Raw genomic sequence first — 19,826 nt, 5'->3', positions numbered from 1 at the left:
TTAAACAACAAATTAAACCCCATGTAACCTACTATTTAAATCGATTGCTGGACATCGTAATGTTATTGGCGTCCATCTTCATTGAATTTTGAAATCAGATAGAGCCGGCCAGAGCGCTGCATAATAAGTAGCCACGCTGTTCCCTTGGAGGGCGGGGGCAATAACAAAAGAAACAAAAGCTGGCTCATTCAGTATGGAAATACACACCGACAATGACACGCCCCTACTGCATGCTAGAATCTCTGGAAAACAAGCAGATTTTAACCTCAAAATGTAGGGTTATGATGTTAAATATACCATGTTGTTAAATATATGTTAAATATACCAATACTGCTATCTCAAACATGGAGAGGCTTCTTCGTGATCTCAACTAACAGATTCTGCAAAAAAGCGAAAATCACCAATTTAAAAAAAAAAACACGCTTCTTTCTCATTTTGCTCGAAAGTTGTGCTGCCGACTTGTGTCACTGTTTTCCGTGACGGGTCACATATATAACAGCTCCTCTCGAACTTAGTTTATAAAACATAATTTGTTGATTGAATTCTGCTTGTTTAACCTGTTTAAGGCGAGACACTACAGGTGAATAGGGTAGAAATTTTAACTAGCAGATATCACCATGAAACTTTCCCAGTTGATTACCTACATTAAGATGAGAATAAAATGTATTACAAGTTTTCTGTAATTTAATGTTTAAATATGCAAATTAGGCAATATCTAATTAAATATGTGCTAATTTGCATATATTTTAAAAAACGAAATCTGAGTATTGGATAAAGCCAGGTTAAAAATTATTTTTTCATTGTGTTCACATATTAGATGGGAAAAAATTACAGAGGGATTTATGGATATCTACTTTTGTTATCCTGTAAATCAGAAAATACTGTCAATAGCCTTAAAAAAATTCCAAAGTTTTTTGGAATAAAATGTTATATAAATCAGGCTAGGAATAATATATTTATAAATCCCTCTGTAAATATCTTCATAATATAACTAGGTACAAGACTGGAAAGTTTGGTGTAGATAGGTGCTACTGAAGTGGAGATTTCGGACTTGGAGTATGAGAGTAAAGTCATTTTGAGAAAACGGGCTTTAAAGATTTATCATCAGCCAATGAGATCACGCATTCAGCCCTTTTACTTTCACGATTGGTTTCCGAGAAAAAGGAAATGACCATATTTGGATCCGACAGCATTGTACAGGAAGAGAGAGAGCTTCCTAACGGTGCATGTGATGAAAGGGTGCCGGCAGAGATCGCAGAGCAGCGGAGGATTAAGAGCACCAACTTTTGTTGAATTTATGAGAAATCTACAGACGCAAACAGACAAAGTGTAGTAAAATAAAGACCTAAATGTGTATTTCGGACTTTTTTTCACCACAAGTCTGAAAGAAGATATGTTATTGAAGACAAATATCCAAAAATCTCAAAATTGACCAGTAAAAAAAAAACGATGTTTTTGCCTGCCGTGTCTCGCCTTAATTAATGACAGCCTCATTTTTAAATCTTTATTTGTATGACAACATGTTAACTTGTTCTACAATATGTCGGTGACGTCGACATATGTCGGATGTGACCGACTGAAAGGAAACGTCTTGGTTACATATGTAACCCTCGTTCCCTGAAGGAGGGAACGAAGACATGACGTCCCATCTTCACTATTGCTGTACTCGCTGGGCAGCCAAGTCAATGTAAGCTTAGCGTTAAGTTCTGCCAGGAAGACTCAATCAGCGCGTCATGAATTAACTCACTTCTAACCAATCATGTGTTAACACTCTCAGTATAAAAGAATGGTACTTACATCCGTCTGAGTTCGCAGATACTGACGGCGCCAATTACCTCCATCCTCCCCAACCACCTCCAAGATGGTCCTTTCCCTCCATCCTCCCCACCACCACCAGGATGGTCCCTTCCTTTACCTCCAAGGCCCCTGCCTTCATCTTCAGGTGGGATTTGCAGATTCCGTTACCCTCGCATTGCTTGCTAAGGACGGGGCCTACGCCAAAGACTATGCTTGCTGAGCTATTAATAAATTTACTCTTGTTATATCATTTTATCTCCCGAGTCTTTCTGGTAGAACTGGTTTGGCTCCCCAGCAAAAAGCAAATGTGCATTGCATCCGCTTCCTTATTTAAGAATATTGCATCCGCTGTGAGACAGAGCACGAGATGCAAATCTCTTATGCCAATCTTCATTGGCTCGTTTAGTTTACCAATTTAGTTTACCAGTATGTCGGTGACATTGACGTTGCGTCTCCATTCCCTCCTTCAGGAATGAGGGTTACATGAGTAACCGAGACATCTTATCCACACATCTGTGCATTTAAAAACATTTTACTGTTTTCAGTGCATGATTTTTTCTTTCTTTTGTTGTTTGATATTAAACATTACAAAAATGAAAAGCAAGGAGGAAGACTATCAGCACCTAACATTTAATACTATTTATCAGATTAGTTACACCACTCAACCAAATGGATAAATAATAATCATTTTACTATAAAAAATGTACTATAGAAACTTAAAGAAGTTTCAGGCCTTTAAAATTTCTCCTCACATTTAATAAAACTAAGCTTCCAAAACGACTTCTACTTCCTCCACACTGTGATGTTGCACTGTAGTAGATATCTGCATCTGAGCACCTCTAGAACAGTCAAGTCAAGACACCAATATTTATATAGCGCTTTTTACAATACAGATTGTATCAAAGCAGCTTCACAGTATCAGACTATATTTTGCCTAGTTTTGGCTAGCTTTTGACATCTTACAGGAACGATTGCCTTACAATATCCCTAACATTCGTGTATATGCTCAAGTGTAAACCTTTTTAAATATGATATTGCTCTTTAAACATATTTGTATATTAAATATATTTCACTCAGTTTTGATTAGCTTATGACACTGATTATCATGCTAAAATACTGCCTTATGCGTAATGTAGCTTGTTTGCGAATATCTGCTTAGGTTATATAATGTGATTTAGTGCAAATATATTTCAGCCTCCGGTAAAATATGTGATACTGTCTAAATACATTATATTTTTATATAAATGTTCGGTTTTGGTTAGCCTATGACACTGCTTATCATGCTTCAATACTACCTTATGCACAGATGTTTGTGAATACAGGTGTAAATGTTTGAAATGTAGTGATGTGTCGTTCGCGAATGATCCGTTCATTGGGTGTGTCACTAAATGCGTGCGGCCTATATGGCCCATCAACAGATACTCGCGGTGACGCGGTCTACGGCACATCAATAGATATTTCTCCGTCCTATGGCTCATCAACAGATATATACATTGTGCGTCAATAACCATCAATTGCTCATCAGTTTACTTTGAATAATGTATGCAAACAGTTTTATTTTGTTGTTGTTTTTTAGGAATGTGGCCGCATCTAGCTCTCCTTCTCCAGCACCCCGCAGAGAGGCACGCAGGTGTCGTTCAGTTCTCAGTGCGATCGAGAATCATACTGAGTAAGTGCATAGACGTAATATTTTACAGATGAAATGTAGCCTAATTGTGTTTACATCGTCATAATATAAAAGTAGCCTACCTATTCTTGTGTGAAATGACAAAAAACGTTGTCTTTTTTTATCCATGGCCATTAGTGATTGATATTGATAATACAATTCAAGATGGCCGCGGCGTGAGTGAACGTGTGTCAAGCTCTACTCAAGCATGCTTACTGCTATCATAGTAGCTTTGTAAGATCTCCTCTTTTTTTTTTTTTTTGACTGCTTTTCAATACATTGGCGTTAAAGTTTTTCATACGGCCACACTTTTTCTGCTGTTTGGATTACACGAAACTTTGGGAGATCAAGTTCATTTGTTAGAGCAATGTGTTGGGGCTAATGAGGACAACGTGCAAGTATGTGTCGCTCGGATTCAACAACTGGAGAAAGACAACTCCTACCTGCTGGACAAAGTTGACGATTTGGAGAATCGAAGTCAACGTTCTAATCTCCGCTTTGTTGGAGTTCAAGAGTCATCGGAAGGCAGTGATATTGCTGGCTTTATGTCCCAGTTGATTCCACAGCTTTTGGGACAAGACAACTTTTCCACTCTGCCGATCATTGAATGGGCTCATCGCTCTCAAACAGTTCGTCACAGCGATAGAGCCAGTCCTAGACCTATTATGATCAAGCTCCTTAATTTCCAGGACAAAGTGAAAATTCTTTGCATTGCGAGGGAGAAAAAGAAGCTTGAGTACAACGGGACACGCGTATATATCTATCCGGACTTCAGCGCTGACCTGATGAAGAGGCGCAGGAGCTTTGATCATGTTAAACGTAAGATAGATATCTTAGATTTATTTGCACGTTGTGTGTTTTTGTTGATGGCAAACAGCAGCGTTTTAGCTGCCACAAAGATGCTGAAGCTGTCTACATTTCACCCTTAGATTTCACCAGGATAATTTAATGACTGTCTGAGGAGAGGATTTTTCGGATAACCGAAGTTTGTTAGAAGCATAATTATTATTATTGTGTTGAGGTAGTTTTGTGATGTAAAATACTATTTTGGAGCGTTGGATTCTGTATTACCTCCCACAGAGCTACTGTTAATTTTCATTAAGTTACGTTCTTCTTTATTTTCTTCTTATTATTATTTTTGCTGTTTGAGTTGAGTTGATGAGATGGTTTTTGACCTATATTATTTGGTTTACTCACTGGAATGCCCTAGAACAGGCGTTCTCAACCCTGGTCCTCGAGGGCCACTTTCCTGCAGAGTTTAGCTCCAACCCTAATCAAACACACCTGAACCAGCTAATTAAGCTCTTCAGGATTACGAGAGAGCTACAGACAGGTGAGTTTGATCAAGGTTGGAGCTAAACTCTGCAGGAAAGTGGCCCTCGAGGACCAGGGTTGAGAACGCCTGCCCTAGAACATGGTCTCTGGGGCAGCTGGGTTATTCTTGTTTATTGTTTATATCAGTTTATTTGATAGTTTTTACACCCTTGTAATGAATTTTTGGATTCAGTTATTTTTGTTCTTATATTTGACCAGTGACAGTATCATTGTTAGTTATTTTTCAAGCTGGATAAGGTTAAGGGATTAAAAATCATTCACTTGAATATTAGAAGTCTGGTGTGTAAAATTGATTTACTTCGTGTGTGGGTTGATTTAAATAAGCCTGATATTATCACTCTTTCCGAAACATGGCTCAATAGCAATGTTTCAGATAATGAAATTAACTTAACCAATTATGTTGTTTACAGATCGGATAGGTGCTCCAGGGGTGGAGGTGTGGCTATATATGTTTCTACAGGTCTTGTATCTGAATTAATTATACCTTCGATTGATCCTTTATATTTTGAATGTATTTTTGTCAAGGTGGTTTTCCATTTAAATAAATGTTTAATCATCGGGAGCATATACAGACCACCCTCTTCACCAGTGGAGTCCAACTGACTGATATCCACTATTAATTCAGTTTTTGGTAAAAATGAGCTAATCTTATTAGGTGACTTCAATAAGAATTGGTTGGATACGTCATGTAATAAAGAGAAAAATATATTTAATAATTTAAATCTTACCCAATTAATTACTGAGCCTACTAGAATTACTTCTCGCACACAATCTCTTCTTGATTGGATACTTGTCTCACACCCAAATAGATTTTTAAGGTCAGGTGTGATGTCTGATTGCTTTAGTGATCATTCGATTATATTCTGTGTATGGAAAATTAAAGTACCTTAATTGCCACCAAAATTAATTAAAATCAGACAATATAAAAAACTGAATTTAGATTTATTTATTCATTATCTGATTTCTATTAATTGGAATAGATATAATTTAATTCCTAATGTACAAGACACTTGGGATTTTTTTTATACTGAGTTTATAAATGTTGTAGACAAGCATGCACCTTGAAAAATTGTTAGGGTTAAGGGCAATCATCTTCCTTGGATTAATTCGGAACTTATTAGTCTTTTTAGGCAAAGGGACAAAGCATGGACAACATTTTGTCAGACAAGAAGTAATGCTGATTGGGAAGTCTATAGGCATTTGAGAAATTTGAGCAAGACAAAAACTCGAAATGCCAAGTCTAATTATTATAAAGAATGTCTTTCTTTTCATTATAAAAATCCTAAACAATTCTGGAATAAAATTAAAAACATTATTAATACATCAAATAAACATTCAGTTAATCAAATTAGAGTTAATAATAATACAATACTTCCTGATTCCTTATCTATTGCGCAAGAATTTAATCAGCATTTTTCTTCAGTTTGGTCTACTTTAGTATCTGCCTCTTACTTGAATACTGATATTTGTAATGAGACTGCATCATGTAATAGTTCATTTTCATTTGGGAAGATTGCTCCAATTGATGTTCAGAGTGCCATTGATGAATTAAAAGTGACTAGTGGTGAAGGATTAGATGGAATTGAAAATAGGTATCTTAAATTAACTTCACATATTCTTATGTATCTTATGTATGAGAAGCTGACAGACCTCGGCGTCCCGACTACCACCTGTAACTGGATCTTGGATTTCCTGACTGAAAGACCACAGGTGGTGAGGATGGGAAGGAGGGTGTCTGCAGAGCTCATCGTCAGCACAGGATCACCACAAGGCTGCTGTCTCAGTCCTAAACTATTCACCCTGTACACACATGACTGTGTCTCCACCCAGGATAATACCATCATCATTAAGTATGCGGATGATACCACCATTCTGGGCCTCATCAAGGGGGGGGACGAGTCGGGCTACAGGAGTTTGGTGAATGACATTCTTGCCTATGGTGAAGTGAACGACCTATGCCTTAATACAGATAAGACAAGATAAGTAATCATGGACTTCAGGAAAAATCCACCCCCCCTGCAGCCCCTCTTCATCAAGGGGACTGAGGTGGAGAGGGCTGACAGTTACAGATTCCTGGGACTACAAGTAACATCAGATCTGAACTGGACCTTGAACACTGCTGCCACAGTGGAAAAAGCCCAGCAGAGACTGTATTTCATCAGGCTGCTCAGAAAAGCTGGTCTGCACTGTCGCCCTCTCACCCAGGTCTACAAAGGACTGATAGAGAGCATCCTCACTACAGGCATCACTGTATGGTATGGAAACACCACACAGACAGAGAGGAAGGCTCTGCAAAGAGTTATAAAGACTGCAGAGAGGATTATTAGAACAGAACTCCCCTCCATGGATACAATTTACACACAGCGCTGTCAGAAAAGAGCAGAGAGAATTATTAGAGACACATTACATCCAGCTCACTCCCTGCTCACATACAAAAACTGTACATATAATCTCAGGCACAAACGAGCGGACAGCATTATCACAAATAGAACACGCTTTTATAACAGCTTTTTCCCAGCCACAGTGAGACTCTTGGCAAAAACAAAATGAACTACTGTTTCTAGGGCTTGTGCAATATACTTATGCATTATATTTTATTTATTTATTTATTTATTACGCAACTTTGCACTATAATATATCATATTATATTATGTTGTCTCTGGGGCCTGTGCAATATGCTACATACTTGTGCAATTTACAATGCAAATTTACACTTTTAATGGGTTTTGTGCAATTTTTTATTTTAATGTATATGTTTTATAGATAGATTTATGTCTTTTCTGTGTGTCTTTTTAAATCTGACTTGACTTTTTGAGCAATAACCGCACAAGAGTTCCTATGTGTGTAAGCACAAATGGCAAATAAAGTTCTTGAATCTTGTATCCACTAGCTGATTTATTTAATCTTTCTTTGTCTACATGTGAGTTGCCGGTGATCTGGAAATGTGCACGCATTACTCCGCTTTATAAGGGAGGTGATGTACTTGATCTCAATAATTATAGACCAATATCTATTATATGTTCTATATCTAAAGTTTTTGAAAAATTAATTTATAAACAACTTTCAAATTATTTATGTATTAATAATATTCTATCATCATCTCAATCTGGTTTTAGGTCTAATCATTCCACAACTACTGCATTACTTAAAGCTGCAGTATGGAGTTTTTAGAAAACGTTGACTTAGCCTGAAAATTTGAACAAGCACAACTTACAGGTCACCCCCCTTGCTCTCTGCTGTGCTACAGCCCTCCCTCCACAGCTCCTCCCCCACATCGGAGCCTGCCGTGAACGTGCAGGCTAGTAAGCAGGGCCACCGATGACGGCGGATAAACAGTTATGGCACATTCACTGGTAGGGACAAAACATCAACAATATGCTTTACATTGACTATGGCCTGCCCATACTTTGACTACAAACTTGGTCCTCAAATCTTTACGTATTTTGCAATACATGTAATGTAACTTTATAACGTTTCACTCTTTCTATAAGTTATAAATAGCTAGTAAGATAATATAACGGTAACTAACGTTACAGTATGTAAGTAATTATTCTAGCGATATGTAATGCTAAATAAGGTTTGTTAGTACATTATTTCAGCAACATGACAAGCCAGTGAATTAGCAGGTTTCAATTGTTGCTTTGCACAGTGCGTGACATTTTATCTGTATGTTATGCGCCTAGATGAGTCAATGGGCTCTGACAGGCTTGTTTATCGTCATCGGTCTTTTTCCGTTTACCTGTCTTTGTTGTATGAGCAGGTGCCACTCGAGAAATTGGCACTTTTGGTTGTTTGTCTGCCATTAGCACAGCTGCGGCACACCGGCAATCTTGATTTTGAACGACGGTACGCGCTGTGCAAGAGAGAGGTGTGATCAGCTCGTACACGAGCTTGATTGACACTGCTAAGACATTCCTCCTGGCTCTGATTGGTTGTTTCTGACAGGGAGCGGTGTATTTCTGCAAATGGCAATAGGACCACTGGGAGGAGCCAGAGGAGCTTGATTTTTTCACAGATTATCTATCTCATATTCTACTGTCAGGACATAATGACAGTTTTAACAAATATGTAAAAAAGTTTTTTTTTTACAAAAGTTACCTACTGCAGCTTTAAGTTTACAAATGATGTGTTTTCAGCTTCAGATAATGGCAAGCTCACAGGTGCTATTTTTCTTGATTTGACTAAAGCTTTTGATTTGGTTGATCGTTATTTGCTTTTAGATAAACTTCATGCTATTGGTTTTTCAAAAAAATAAAATTTTGTGGTTTAATTCATATCTGCACAACAGGAAACAATGTGTTGTCCTAAATGGGAATAAATCAGATTTTCTGATTCAGCAAAGATGTGTGCCTCAAGGTTCAGTTTTGGGACCACTTCTTTTTTCTATTTATGTAAATAATCTACCATTACTTCTTAAAAACTGTCAGGTTCAACTTTATGCGGATGATACTGTCATATATACATGTAATTCTGATCCTATACAAATTCAATCTCTTCAATCGGATTTTAATAGTTTACAAGACTGGCTTTTGGCTAATAAATTAGTGCTTAATAAAACCAAGTCATATACTATGATTTTTGGTTCTAGACATAAACTTAATTCCAAAACCTGTTCTTGTGATATATCATGTAAAGACGGTACTCCTCTGCATAGAGTTGACACTATTAAATATCTTTGGTGTATGGCTTGATTCTAAACTTTCCTTTAAACCACACATTAATCATGTTTTACGAAAAGTCAATGTTGGAATGAGTATTTTGCATCAATCTCGAAATTGCTTCTCTTATAGTGTTCGTAAGAAACTAGTTGCTCAATTAATATTTCCGTTTTTTGATTACTGTGATGTGGTTTATCAGACGGCATTAAAATCTGATCTTGTCTCACTTAATTCGGCATATAATAGAATTTGCAGATTCGTTTTAGGATGTACTTTTTCCACTCACCACTGTACAATGTATGATGCACTTCAGTGGCCATCTTTGAATGTGAGAAGGCAGATTCACTGGCTCCAATTTATATTTAAATGTATTTACTTTGATTATCCTAGTTATCTACAACAATACTTTGTACTCTTTTCTTCAAACCACCAAGTTAGGCATTCTGTCCAGACTTACTTTCTCGTTCCTCGTGTTAAAAAAACAATTGGTAAGAGAGCATTTATGTTTAAAGCCGTATTGGACTGGAATAATTTGCCTGTAGATATTAGATCCATTACTTCATTTCGGTTGTTTAAACAATCTTTATTATCTTATTTTAAAGTAGATTGCACATGCTATCATTGAAACTGTCGTTGTTGTTATGTGTACTGTTGCTTTTTTTTTTTTTTGTTGGTGTTTTGTTGTTTGCCTGTTTGTTGATGTATTGTTAATTGTAATCTTGTTATGTTCTTTAAGTTGTAATTGTGCTTCATTGTAAGGACCCCCTCGAAAACGAGATGATACATCTCAAGGGGTTAATCCTAATAAATTCTAATAATAATAATTTCTTTAATTGTGTTATCTGCATGCTCACGTGTTTTTTTGGTTGTGTTTTTTTTTTTTTTTTTTTACATATGTGACAATGAACTTGTCCAAGCACCTGTCCCGAAGAGAGGCAAGGCTAACCAGCAGGCAAGCAACAGGCAGTCCACTCTGTCATGGAAAACAGGAACTGATGTTGACATGGTTCCACAGACTGTGCGATTCCGTCCTTCACGGGAAACTGGACCACAACTGAGCTCTAGGGCTGTAGTCAACCAAAGAAATGCTTAGTCGACCAAAGTCCTGTCCTGCACAACGATTAGTCGACTAAAGAAAAAAAAAGACGCGATGTTTTGCATTTTGATTGAACATTTATTAAACAATTGTCAGAGCATTTATAAAACAACAACGGAAAAAGTTTTTTTTGTTTAGTTTTTTTATTGACACCTGGGATCCCCCGCGAAACGGTTCTCATTCGCGCTTGAATAAGGCCGGCGACACACTGGCTGCTGGCGTGAGAGTCTCAGCTGCGTTGGGTGTCTGTTTTTATTTCGGCTCCCATGTTAATAGGTTGGAGTTTGCACACTGCCTGTGTGAGACATGCGTCTCAGGCGCGGCTCGAGCCACGCGGAAAACGCGCGCATGCTAGAAATAGAACCGACGCCTGAGTGTTCCAGCAAAGGTGGTGTTCTCTGGCTAGAGCGCAGAACAGCGGAGTTTGTATGAACCGAAGTGCATGCCTGAGCTTGTATTGCTGATGTTGCTTTGACATTGTGGAAAATAGAATAATAGAAACAAAATGTATTCGACTTTTTACCCGTTATTATCAATCTAAATTAATCTCGTTTTTAATTTAGGCTAACTTAATTTCGTTCTTCTTTATTAAAATTTAGTTTTTTCTTTATTTAAATTTCGTTTTTCTTTAGGCCTTTTTAAATTTCGTTTTTCTTTATTTAAATTTCGTTCATTTAAATTTAATTTTTTCTGTATTTAAATTTAGTTTTTTTCTTTATTTAAATTTAGTTTTTCTTTATTTAAATTTAGTTTTTCTTTATTTAAATCTACCCTTTACTGTGTCAGTAATTTGTTAGTCAGAAAAATATTAGACTACCTTAAAAGTATTGCTTAATTAACAGACTGTGTGCGTTTTATATCACTAGTGCAGTGTCCGTTCTCAGAGAATATAGCCGCCCTGCTCGCGTGAGGTGCGCCGCTTCCCGCTCGCGCTGTTCTGTAGTTTACTATTAATTCTGAACGTGTTGCGTCTCACGCGTCTGTCTATATTGCACCAAATGCGACACTGCACTCCCTTGTAAAGTCGATTGGATGAACGGTTCTCGAAATAATCAAAATGCAAACGGACAGACAGACACATAGAGATTACTACCTATATTCCTTACTGAGCGCGAAGCAGCAGTGCAGCCAGCCACAGGTGCGGTTCCCGAGTGTTCTACGTGGTGCGCTAAACTGTGGCGCTGTTACAAAATAGCCTAAATTAAAGCATTTAAAGTTGAGCATAAAACATAGGCTAATTATATTTAGAATACAGTACTATATAACTGCTTATAAATGAATAAATATCAAGGAGTAAATCAATGAAAATGTATTTATTGGTAAAAAAAAAAAAAAAAAAAAAAAAATTGATGCGACTGGTCGACCAATGAGAATGTCAGTCGACCAAGATGGCATCGACCGATTAGTCGACTAAACGACTAAAGTTGACAGCCCTACTGAGCTCTGTTGACTCACATTCACCCATGAGTCTATTCAAACTATTTTTTTTCAGAAAGTGCTGTGTCAACTCTGTACCACAACACCAATGCTCAGGCTGCCAAGGCAACTGCAAAGGGCTGCAAATATAAATGGATAGATATCAGCATCAGTGAGATACCGCTACATTGGGTTGCTGTTCTACATGGCTATGGTGAAGGTCAGCTCCATCAGGGACTTCTGGCGGCAAAGCTGTGTTTTCTCTGTACCCTTTCCAGCTACAGTTATGTTCCTGGACAGATACCGCACCATTTCATGGAATGTGCACATGAGTCACCCAGATGCAGATATGGATAATGACAGAAAGAGGGGCACAACTGAACATGACCGTCTTTTCAGGGTCAAACATCTCATGGACACTATTCGTCATGCTTGTAAAGCCATCTATCATCCTAAAAGAATCTTAGCTGTGGATGAAAGAATGGTGGCATGCAAAGCACACACAGGTATGACACAGTACATGAAAGCCAAGTCAACCAGGTGGGGTTTCAAGTTGTTTGTTCTTGCAGACTCATTGAATGGATACACCGTGGACTTTTCTGTGTACACAGGAAAGAACAACTTTCCCACAGGCCATGGACTGTCATATGATGCTGTAACATCTCTTTTAGACCTCACATTTTGGGGTTCTGGGTACCATGTGTACATGGACAATTTTTATACAAGTCCAAAGCTCCTCAAAGACTTGTTTGCAATGAAGTTTGGTGCATGTGGGACTTACAGGGACAACAGGAAGGACTGCCCTCGGAATGCAGCTAATTCACTCTCTAAAAAATCTGCCAGGGGATGCATCAGGTGGATGGACCTCTTGTATTTGTGAAGTGGATGGACACACGAGAGGTATCTGTCTGTTCTACCATCCATCCTGCTTATACAGGAGACACTGCGCAGAGGAGGGTGAAAACACAAGATACATGGAGGACAAAGACATTTCCATGTCCTGCACCTGTGACTGCCTACAACAAACACATGGGGGGCGTTGATCTGTCTGATCAGCTGTTACAGTACTACACAACACAGCACAAAACCATGAAGTGGTACAGAAAGATTTTTCTACACTTCTTGGACATTGCTTCCACCAACTCTTTAATTGTGCACAAAGAGCTACATGGTAACCTGTCCCATAAAGAGTTTATGGAGCAACTTATAACAGAGCTCTGTGGTGTGTCAAAGAAAACGGCACCAAAATGGACCAATAGTGACCATGTACCAGTTCCAGGAGCTGAGCTGACATCAGATGACAGGGATGTTGCAGTTGGTCGCCGCAATTGTGTGCATTGCACAGCAGTGCTTGGTAAAAGACAATTAACACCATGGAAATGCCAGGCATGCAATGTTCACTTATGTCTTCAGTTGAACAGGAACAGTTTTCAAGAGTGGCATAACGATGTGTGACTGTGTTCAGATGTGTGTGCTCTGCTGACCACCTTCCACTAACCATCAGCCTTCAGAAATCATTCTGATATGATAATTATTTTTTTAAATCAATGTTGGAAACCGTTGTGCTGCTTAATATGTTTTTTATAACCTGTGATAGTTTTTTCAGGATTCTTTGAATAAAAATATTTTGTTTTATAAAAAAACTAAAGTTTGGTCTTTTTTTCTTTCTTTTTTGGAAAGGATGTATTAAGTGATAGTAATAACTTTAAGTCTTTACATTGTTAGGAAAGATTTCGGTAACACTTTATAATAACGTTCAGTTGTAAGTCATTTATAAGTGGTTAGTTAATGATGAACTAAGCATTTACAAAACATTCAGAAATGATTAGCAAGTGATATACTAACATTTTATGTATGTTTTGTAAATTCTGTTACAAGTCATTTACAAGTGATTAGTAAATGATTAACTAATTATTTATGAAACATGACTATGCGTTCATAAATGATTAATAAGTGTTATGTTTATTATTGTATGTATGTTTTGTATATTCAGTTGTAAGTCATTTACAATTGATTAGTTAATGATTAACTAATCATTTACAAAACATGAATATGCGGTTCATAAATGTTTAATAAATTATGTTGTTTTTTTTGTATGTATGTAGCAATTAGAGTGTGCAGAAAGTGTTGTAAATGCCTTGTATACACGTACAGATCATTTGTAACAGGTAATTAACAGTGTTCAACACAATGATGTGTAAACGCATGAATAAATCATTTACAACACTTTCTGCATCCCCTAATCTAAAGTGAAAACTATTCATCACTTGTAAATGTGTTACACATCATTCGTAGATTACCACTTCAAGAATCAATAAGGCATAAGATCAACAAATCGTTTCTACGAATGATGTGTAACACATTTACAAGTAATGAATAGTTTACACTTTAGATTAGGGGATGCAGAAAGTGCGTTAATCATCCATAACAGGTGTTGAACACTGTAGTGTGCACTGCAGTGTAAGTGCTGACTGGTGAGGGTATAGACAGCTGTCTTCTCTGACACACATGGAGTCTTTAACCACTGTGCACCTGATGTGAGCAAAACATAAAAAAATTTTTTTAAATGTATTAAACATTTATGAAACGCATAGTCATGTTTTGTAAATGATTAGTTAATCATTAACTAATCAAATGTAAATTACTTATAACTGAATCTACAAAACGTACATAAAATAATGAACATATCACTTATTAATAATTTATGAACGCATAGTCATGTTTCGTAAATAATTAGTTAATCATTTACTAATCACTTGTAAAAGACTTGTAATGGAATTTACAAAACATACATAAAATGTTAGTATATCACTTGCTAATCATTTCTGAATGTTTTGTAAATGATTAGTTCATCATTAACTAACCACTTAATAATGACTTACAACTGAACGTTATTATAAAGTGTTACCCAGATTTCTATTTTGAATAAATGCTGTTCTCTTTAACTTTTTATTCATCAGTGAATCATTCTTAGTTCATCATTCTTTGTTCAGGCTGCCTCACAGTACCTTGATGGGGCATTAGCCATTGGGGGAGTGGTCTTTAGTCACACTCCTGGTGTGAATCACATTAATATTCATGGCCATTAACACTCCCATGCATACAGCAGTGCTGACACAAAAACTGACTTGCAAAATTAAAATCGCTATATTGTTGTTTGTGAAAGAGTGGTCAGAATGATTTTCACATCATTTTGTAGAAATTTTTTTAGCCTACAAGAATAGTAATTCAAAAGTCTTGTGGACAACTATTCAATATGTGTTAAATGGCCTTATTGCAGTGACAATTATTTTCCAAAAACGTACTAACCACGCATAATATATATGTTTTTCTATAAAATGCAAACATGTACATCCATTTTGCTCACATATTATTGTAGCAGAGTTTGTGCTGAATACAGCAAAATTACTTGTTGGCCAATGGTATGTTGTAAGTAGCTGAAATAAGCACAAATGTCAGGGCATGTCAAAACATCTCAAGGGCCCCAAAAACACCTCAGACCCCAGAAGGTTAAGACTCTGAGTTTGATATTTAGGAAAAAATCTCTAATTTACGAAATGGTTAATTTTTAAGGTGCTAGATTTATTATTAATCATGATTCTTCATTTGTTAATAATTAAACACTCACAGAGCTTTTCTGCAGTTGATCACAGCTGGAATCAGTCTTCTTCTACCCTCATCTGATGTGCTGAATTTCCTGAGATCCAGCTCATCCAGCACCTCCTCTGACATCTGAAGTATGTATACGATTGTTGAGCAGAGAACAGGAGAGAGTTTCTCTGACTGTTTGTCTGATTTCACAAACTCCCGAATCTCTCTGGACAGAGTCTGATCTTTCACTTCCAGCAGACAGAGGAACAGATTAATGGATTGACCTGCTGAGGGACTATAAAAATGATCATTATATTTGATCTTCTTTTTAATGTACTGTGTGATTTCCGTGATGCTCTCTAAGCTGTTCTCTGTGCATGTCAGCAGATCCTGTAAGAGTCTCTGATTGGACTCTAGTGAGACGCCCAGCAGGAACCGCAGGAACAGGTCCAGCTGTCCATTCTCTCTCTTGAGTGCTTTACTTACTGCTGACCTTAGTAAATCATACAAAGAGTCAGATGCATGGTTATCATATCTATGTTCATGGTCATGTTTAGATTTTGCATCCAGAAACTGTAGTCCAAACATAGAGTCTTCATAAAATCTGGAAATCCTATATTCATGCAGAAAAAACTGCAGTGGTTCATTGTTCTTTGTTAAATAGCAGTAAAAAACATAGAAAGCAGCAAGAAACTCCTGGATGCTTAGATGGACGAAGCTGTAGACTTTCCTCTGATTAATCACAGATTCCTCCTTAAAGATCTCAGTGCAAATCCCAGAATACACTGAGGCGTCAGTGATGTCTATGCCGCTCTCAATCAGGTCCTCCTCATAGAACATCACATTGCCCTTCATCAGCTGATTGAAAGCCACTTCAGCAAGTTTCACAATCACTTCTCTGTTGGACTGCAGGAGTTTCTCTGGATCTCTCTCTTCATACTTCTGATTCCTCATGTTGATCTGCATCAGTAGGAAGTGGATGTACATTTCAGTCAGAGTTTGAGGAATTTCTGCACTCAGATCTTCTTTCAGGAGCTTTTGAAGCACAGTGGATGAGATCCAGCAGAAGACAGGTATGTGGCACATGATGTGGAGGCTTCTTGCTCTTCTGATGTGTGAGATGATTCTGCTGGCTTGATGCTCGTCACTGATTCTCTTCCTGAAATATTCCTCCTTCTGAGGCTCATTGAATCCCTGAATTTCTGTCACACGGTTGATGAAATTAGAGGGGATCTGATTGGCTGCTGCTGGTCTGGAGGTGATCCAGATGAGAGCAGAGGGAAGCAGATCACCTTTCATGAGGTTTGACATCAACACACCCACTGATGAAGTCTCAGTCACATCTGAAACTTTCTGAGCATCTGAAAACATCAGTGGGATTCTGCTTTCATCCAGACCATCAAAGATGAACCCAACTTTACACTCCTCATACATCTTTGAGTCCAGATCTTGAAGTTCAGGATGAAAGTCCAGCAGAAGTCTGTGAAGACTGTACTGATGATCTCGGATCAAGTTCAGCTCTCGAAATGGAAGCAGAAACATGAAATCTACATCCTGATTGGCTTTTCCCTCTGCCCAGTCCAGAATGAACTTCTGCACAGATATAGTTTTTCCTATTCCAGCGATGCCTTTAGTAAGAACAGTCTTGATTTGGGCTTTCTGCTCACATCCTGGTTCAGGTGAGGCTTTAAAGATGTCATTGCAGTCAATTGGAGTCTCTTGTGAATGTTGTGTTCTTGTTGTTTTATCCATCAGTAAAAATTCATGTTCTTCATTCACTCCTTCTCTCTCTCCCTCTATGATGTAGAGCTGTGTGTAGATCCTGTTCAGGAGGGTTTCATTATCTTGGAGTTTTGTTCCATCAAATAATCTTTCATACTTGTTCTTCATGTTGGTTTTGTGCTGGTCTTTGATTCTCTGGAGTTCATCATTCACTGGTTGACAAGAATCCTGTTCTCCATGCTGATTATATCTATACACACAGCTAAAACAACAAGAGTTCACAGATTTAAGAATATGAAAAAATATATAAATTAAAATGTAACATAATATGTAACAAATGTAAAACACAAAGCAATAATTCCTCTTTTAGTTCTGTCTGCGGTTTCATTTATTTTAACTGGGCTCTGGGGTCGGCAAACACGCCGACGTTATGGTCATGCAGAAAAAAAAAAGATGAAAAAAAAATCTGTGATATGTCTACATTTGTATGTGTCCACTTACAATCAAAACAAACATTGTGCTTTTGTAAAATAAAGAAAATAAACAGGGTGTGCTTTCTGCCTCTCCATCTCAGTGAACTTTTTTTCTTGAGCAGGTCTATAAACTGAGACAAAACTCAGCGAATACTTGTCACACAATTATGAGCCATATATCTTTATAAACATTTAAGTGTGTACTTTTAAATGATCTGATTCAAAATGAAAACAAATATTCTCTGTTTAAGTAATTTGTATAAAACCAACAAGATGTCCAGGTTCTCAAACCCTTGCTCATTATTTTTAATGTGACCACGCCCACGCACGCAAAAGAAGATTTACATGCAAATCTCCACGTGAAGGAACGCGAACGCGCTCAATACCTCAAAAACAAAGCACCAAACTTCATCAGTCTCTGCTTTTCGTGGAGTTCGGAAGACACGCTGTAAGCTTAGTCAGCTTACATTGGATTTACCTCAGAAGAAGAAGAACGCGATTTGAAGACAAGAAAGATGTAAGGTAAGAAATGTATTCTGAATTATATTAGTTAATTTTATTGTTGCATAAACTTCACATTGCAGTTGAACTGTTGCTAGATATATGCTGAATATTATAATGTTTAGACCCGTGTTCACTGTTAAATACTGTGTTTGTGGATATCTGCTCAAACGTAGATATGTATATGGTAACAAATATGGTAACAATAATGTTTCATAGTTTGGAGTGGCTCGATCGCTTCAGTAAATAACACGCTGTGCGTTTTTGTGTCATTTTGTTTTTTTGTAGTGTAGTGTTACTGAAGTGTTCCTTTTTAACGATTGATAGGCTGCCTGCTATAGGTTATTGTTATTATTATTTTATGCAGCACTGCAGCCTATGCCTACAAGGCACAACAAACCTGGTGTTCATTTTATATATATATATATATATATATATATATATATATATATATATATATATATATATGTGTATGTATGTGTGTTTGTGTGTGTGTGTGTGTGTGTTGTGATTTTTAAAAAGCAATTTTAACCAGAAAAATCTAAAATGTATTCCAAAATCGTGCAGCCCTATAGTTTATCTTGATATTGGCATGTTCACAGCTGTTTTTTAACATAAATTAAATAGGACAAAGCCTATCACTCAAATTTCTAAGCAACATAAACAAAACCATATTGCCCTACTGACAAATGAAGTAGGCTATTTTCTGCCAAACTATTTCAAACATCCTTGCAAAAAAAAAATGTTGTTGACTGACAATGGTTTCAGTACCAAACAGTTCCTCAGAGCTAGGTGTACAGGTCAGAATGAAGTGAGGATACGCTGTCAAAAGATGTCGGGAGTGGGCTATTGTCAGTCAGACCGCCCGCTCCGTCCAAAGTATAGGTACACCAGAGTTCCGACCGCTACTGTCTTTATACTTTAAAATTGAATCCCGCGACGCATGATTCCTTATGGACGTTTCACACAGTACACGGCAGTGAAATCGCCGCGCGGCTACGGCTTTTCTCAAGTAGTGGAAGAGTTTTGTGCAGCATTTAGTGCAAATATTTTTTATCAGGTAATACATATTTTTTATCAGTGTGTTATACCCGAATAAAAGTCGGACTGTAAGCGAATGAGACTTACAGGAGGAGAGCATGATTGCTATTCACACCCTTATTAAAATGGCTGCAATCTGTTACCACAATAGTACTTGATCTGTTTAAAATGATTTCATTGGTATATGTCTGCTAAGGTGTTCAATTAAAATTCAAAATTAAAATTTGTCTAAACCCGTTATTCATTTTTTCTATTTTTGATCTGAGCGCACAATCAGAAAATCGGAAAACAAGTCGTTATTCATTTTTTTCATTTTAGTTCAGGAAATAAATAATGGAAAAACAAGTCGTTTTTCATTTTTTTTATTTTTGGTTTTAATTTGAAAAAACTATTGAACGAATGATACCTGGTCCGTGTACTTTTTCGTTCATTCATTATTCTATTTCGGAATGAAAGATGAAATTTAAAAAAGGGTGCAGCTTGGTTTTTTGTTTAAAAGAAAAAAAGCAGAAATGGCTGTATTTTGTTTT

The 19,826-nt window shown here is 37.1% G+C and overlaps 1 protein-coding gene across 2 annotated transcripts in view; it reads right to left on the bottom strand.

The window, feature by feature from the left end:
• Nucleotides 1-19,826, bottom strand: part of LOC311298678 (uncharacterized protein) — a 57,497-nt gene that overhangs the window by 15,107 nt on the left and 22,564 nt on the right. For both annotated transcript variants that reach the window (XM_084421801.1, XM_084421802.1), the window contains one exon: nucleotides 15,597-17,543. In XM_084421801.1, the coding sequence (XP_084277927.1) occupies nucleotides 15,597-17,543 (1,947 nt within the window). The remainder of the gene's footprint in view (nucleotides 1-15,596; nucleotides 17,544-19,826) is intronic.

Source organism: Rutilus rutilus, assembly GCF_951802725.1.
Source record: "Rutilus rutilus genome assembly, chromosome: 10".
Lineage (NCBI taxonomy): Eukaryota > Metazoa > Chordata > Actinopteri > Cypriniformes > Leuciscidae > Rutilus > Rutilus rutilus.
The sequence above is the reverse complement of the archived record's forward strand: the minus strand, read 5'-3'. Positions and strand labels throughout refer to the sequence as shown.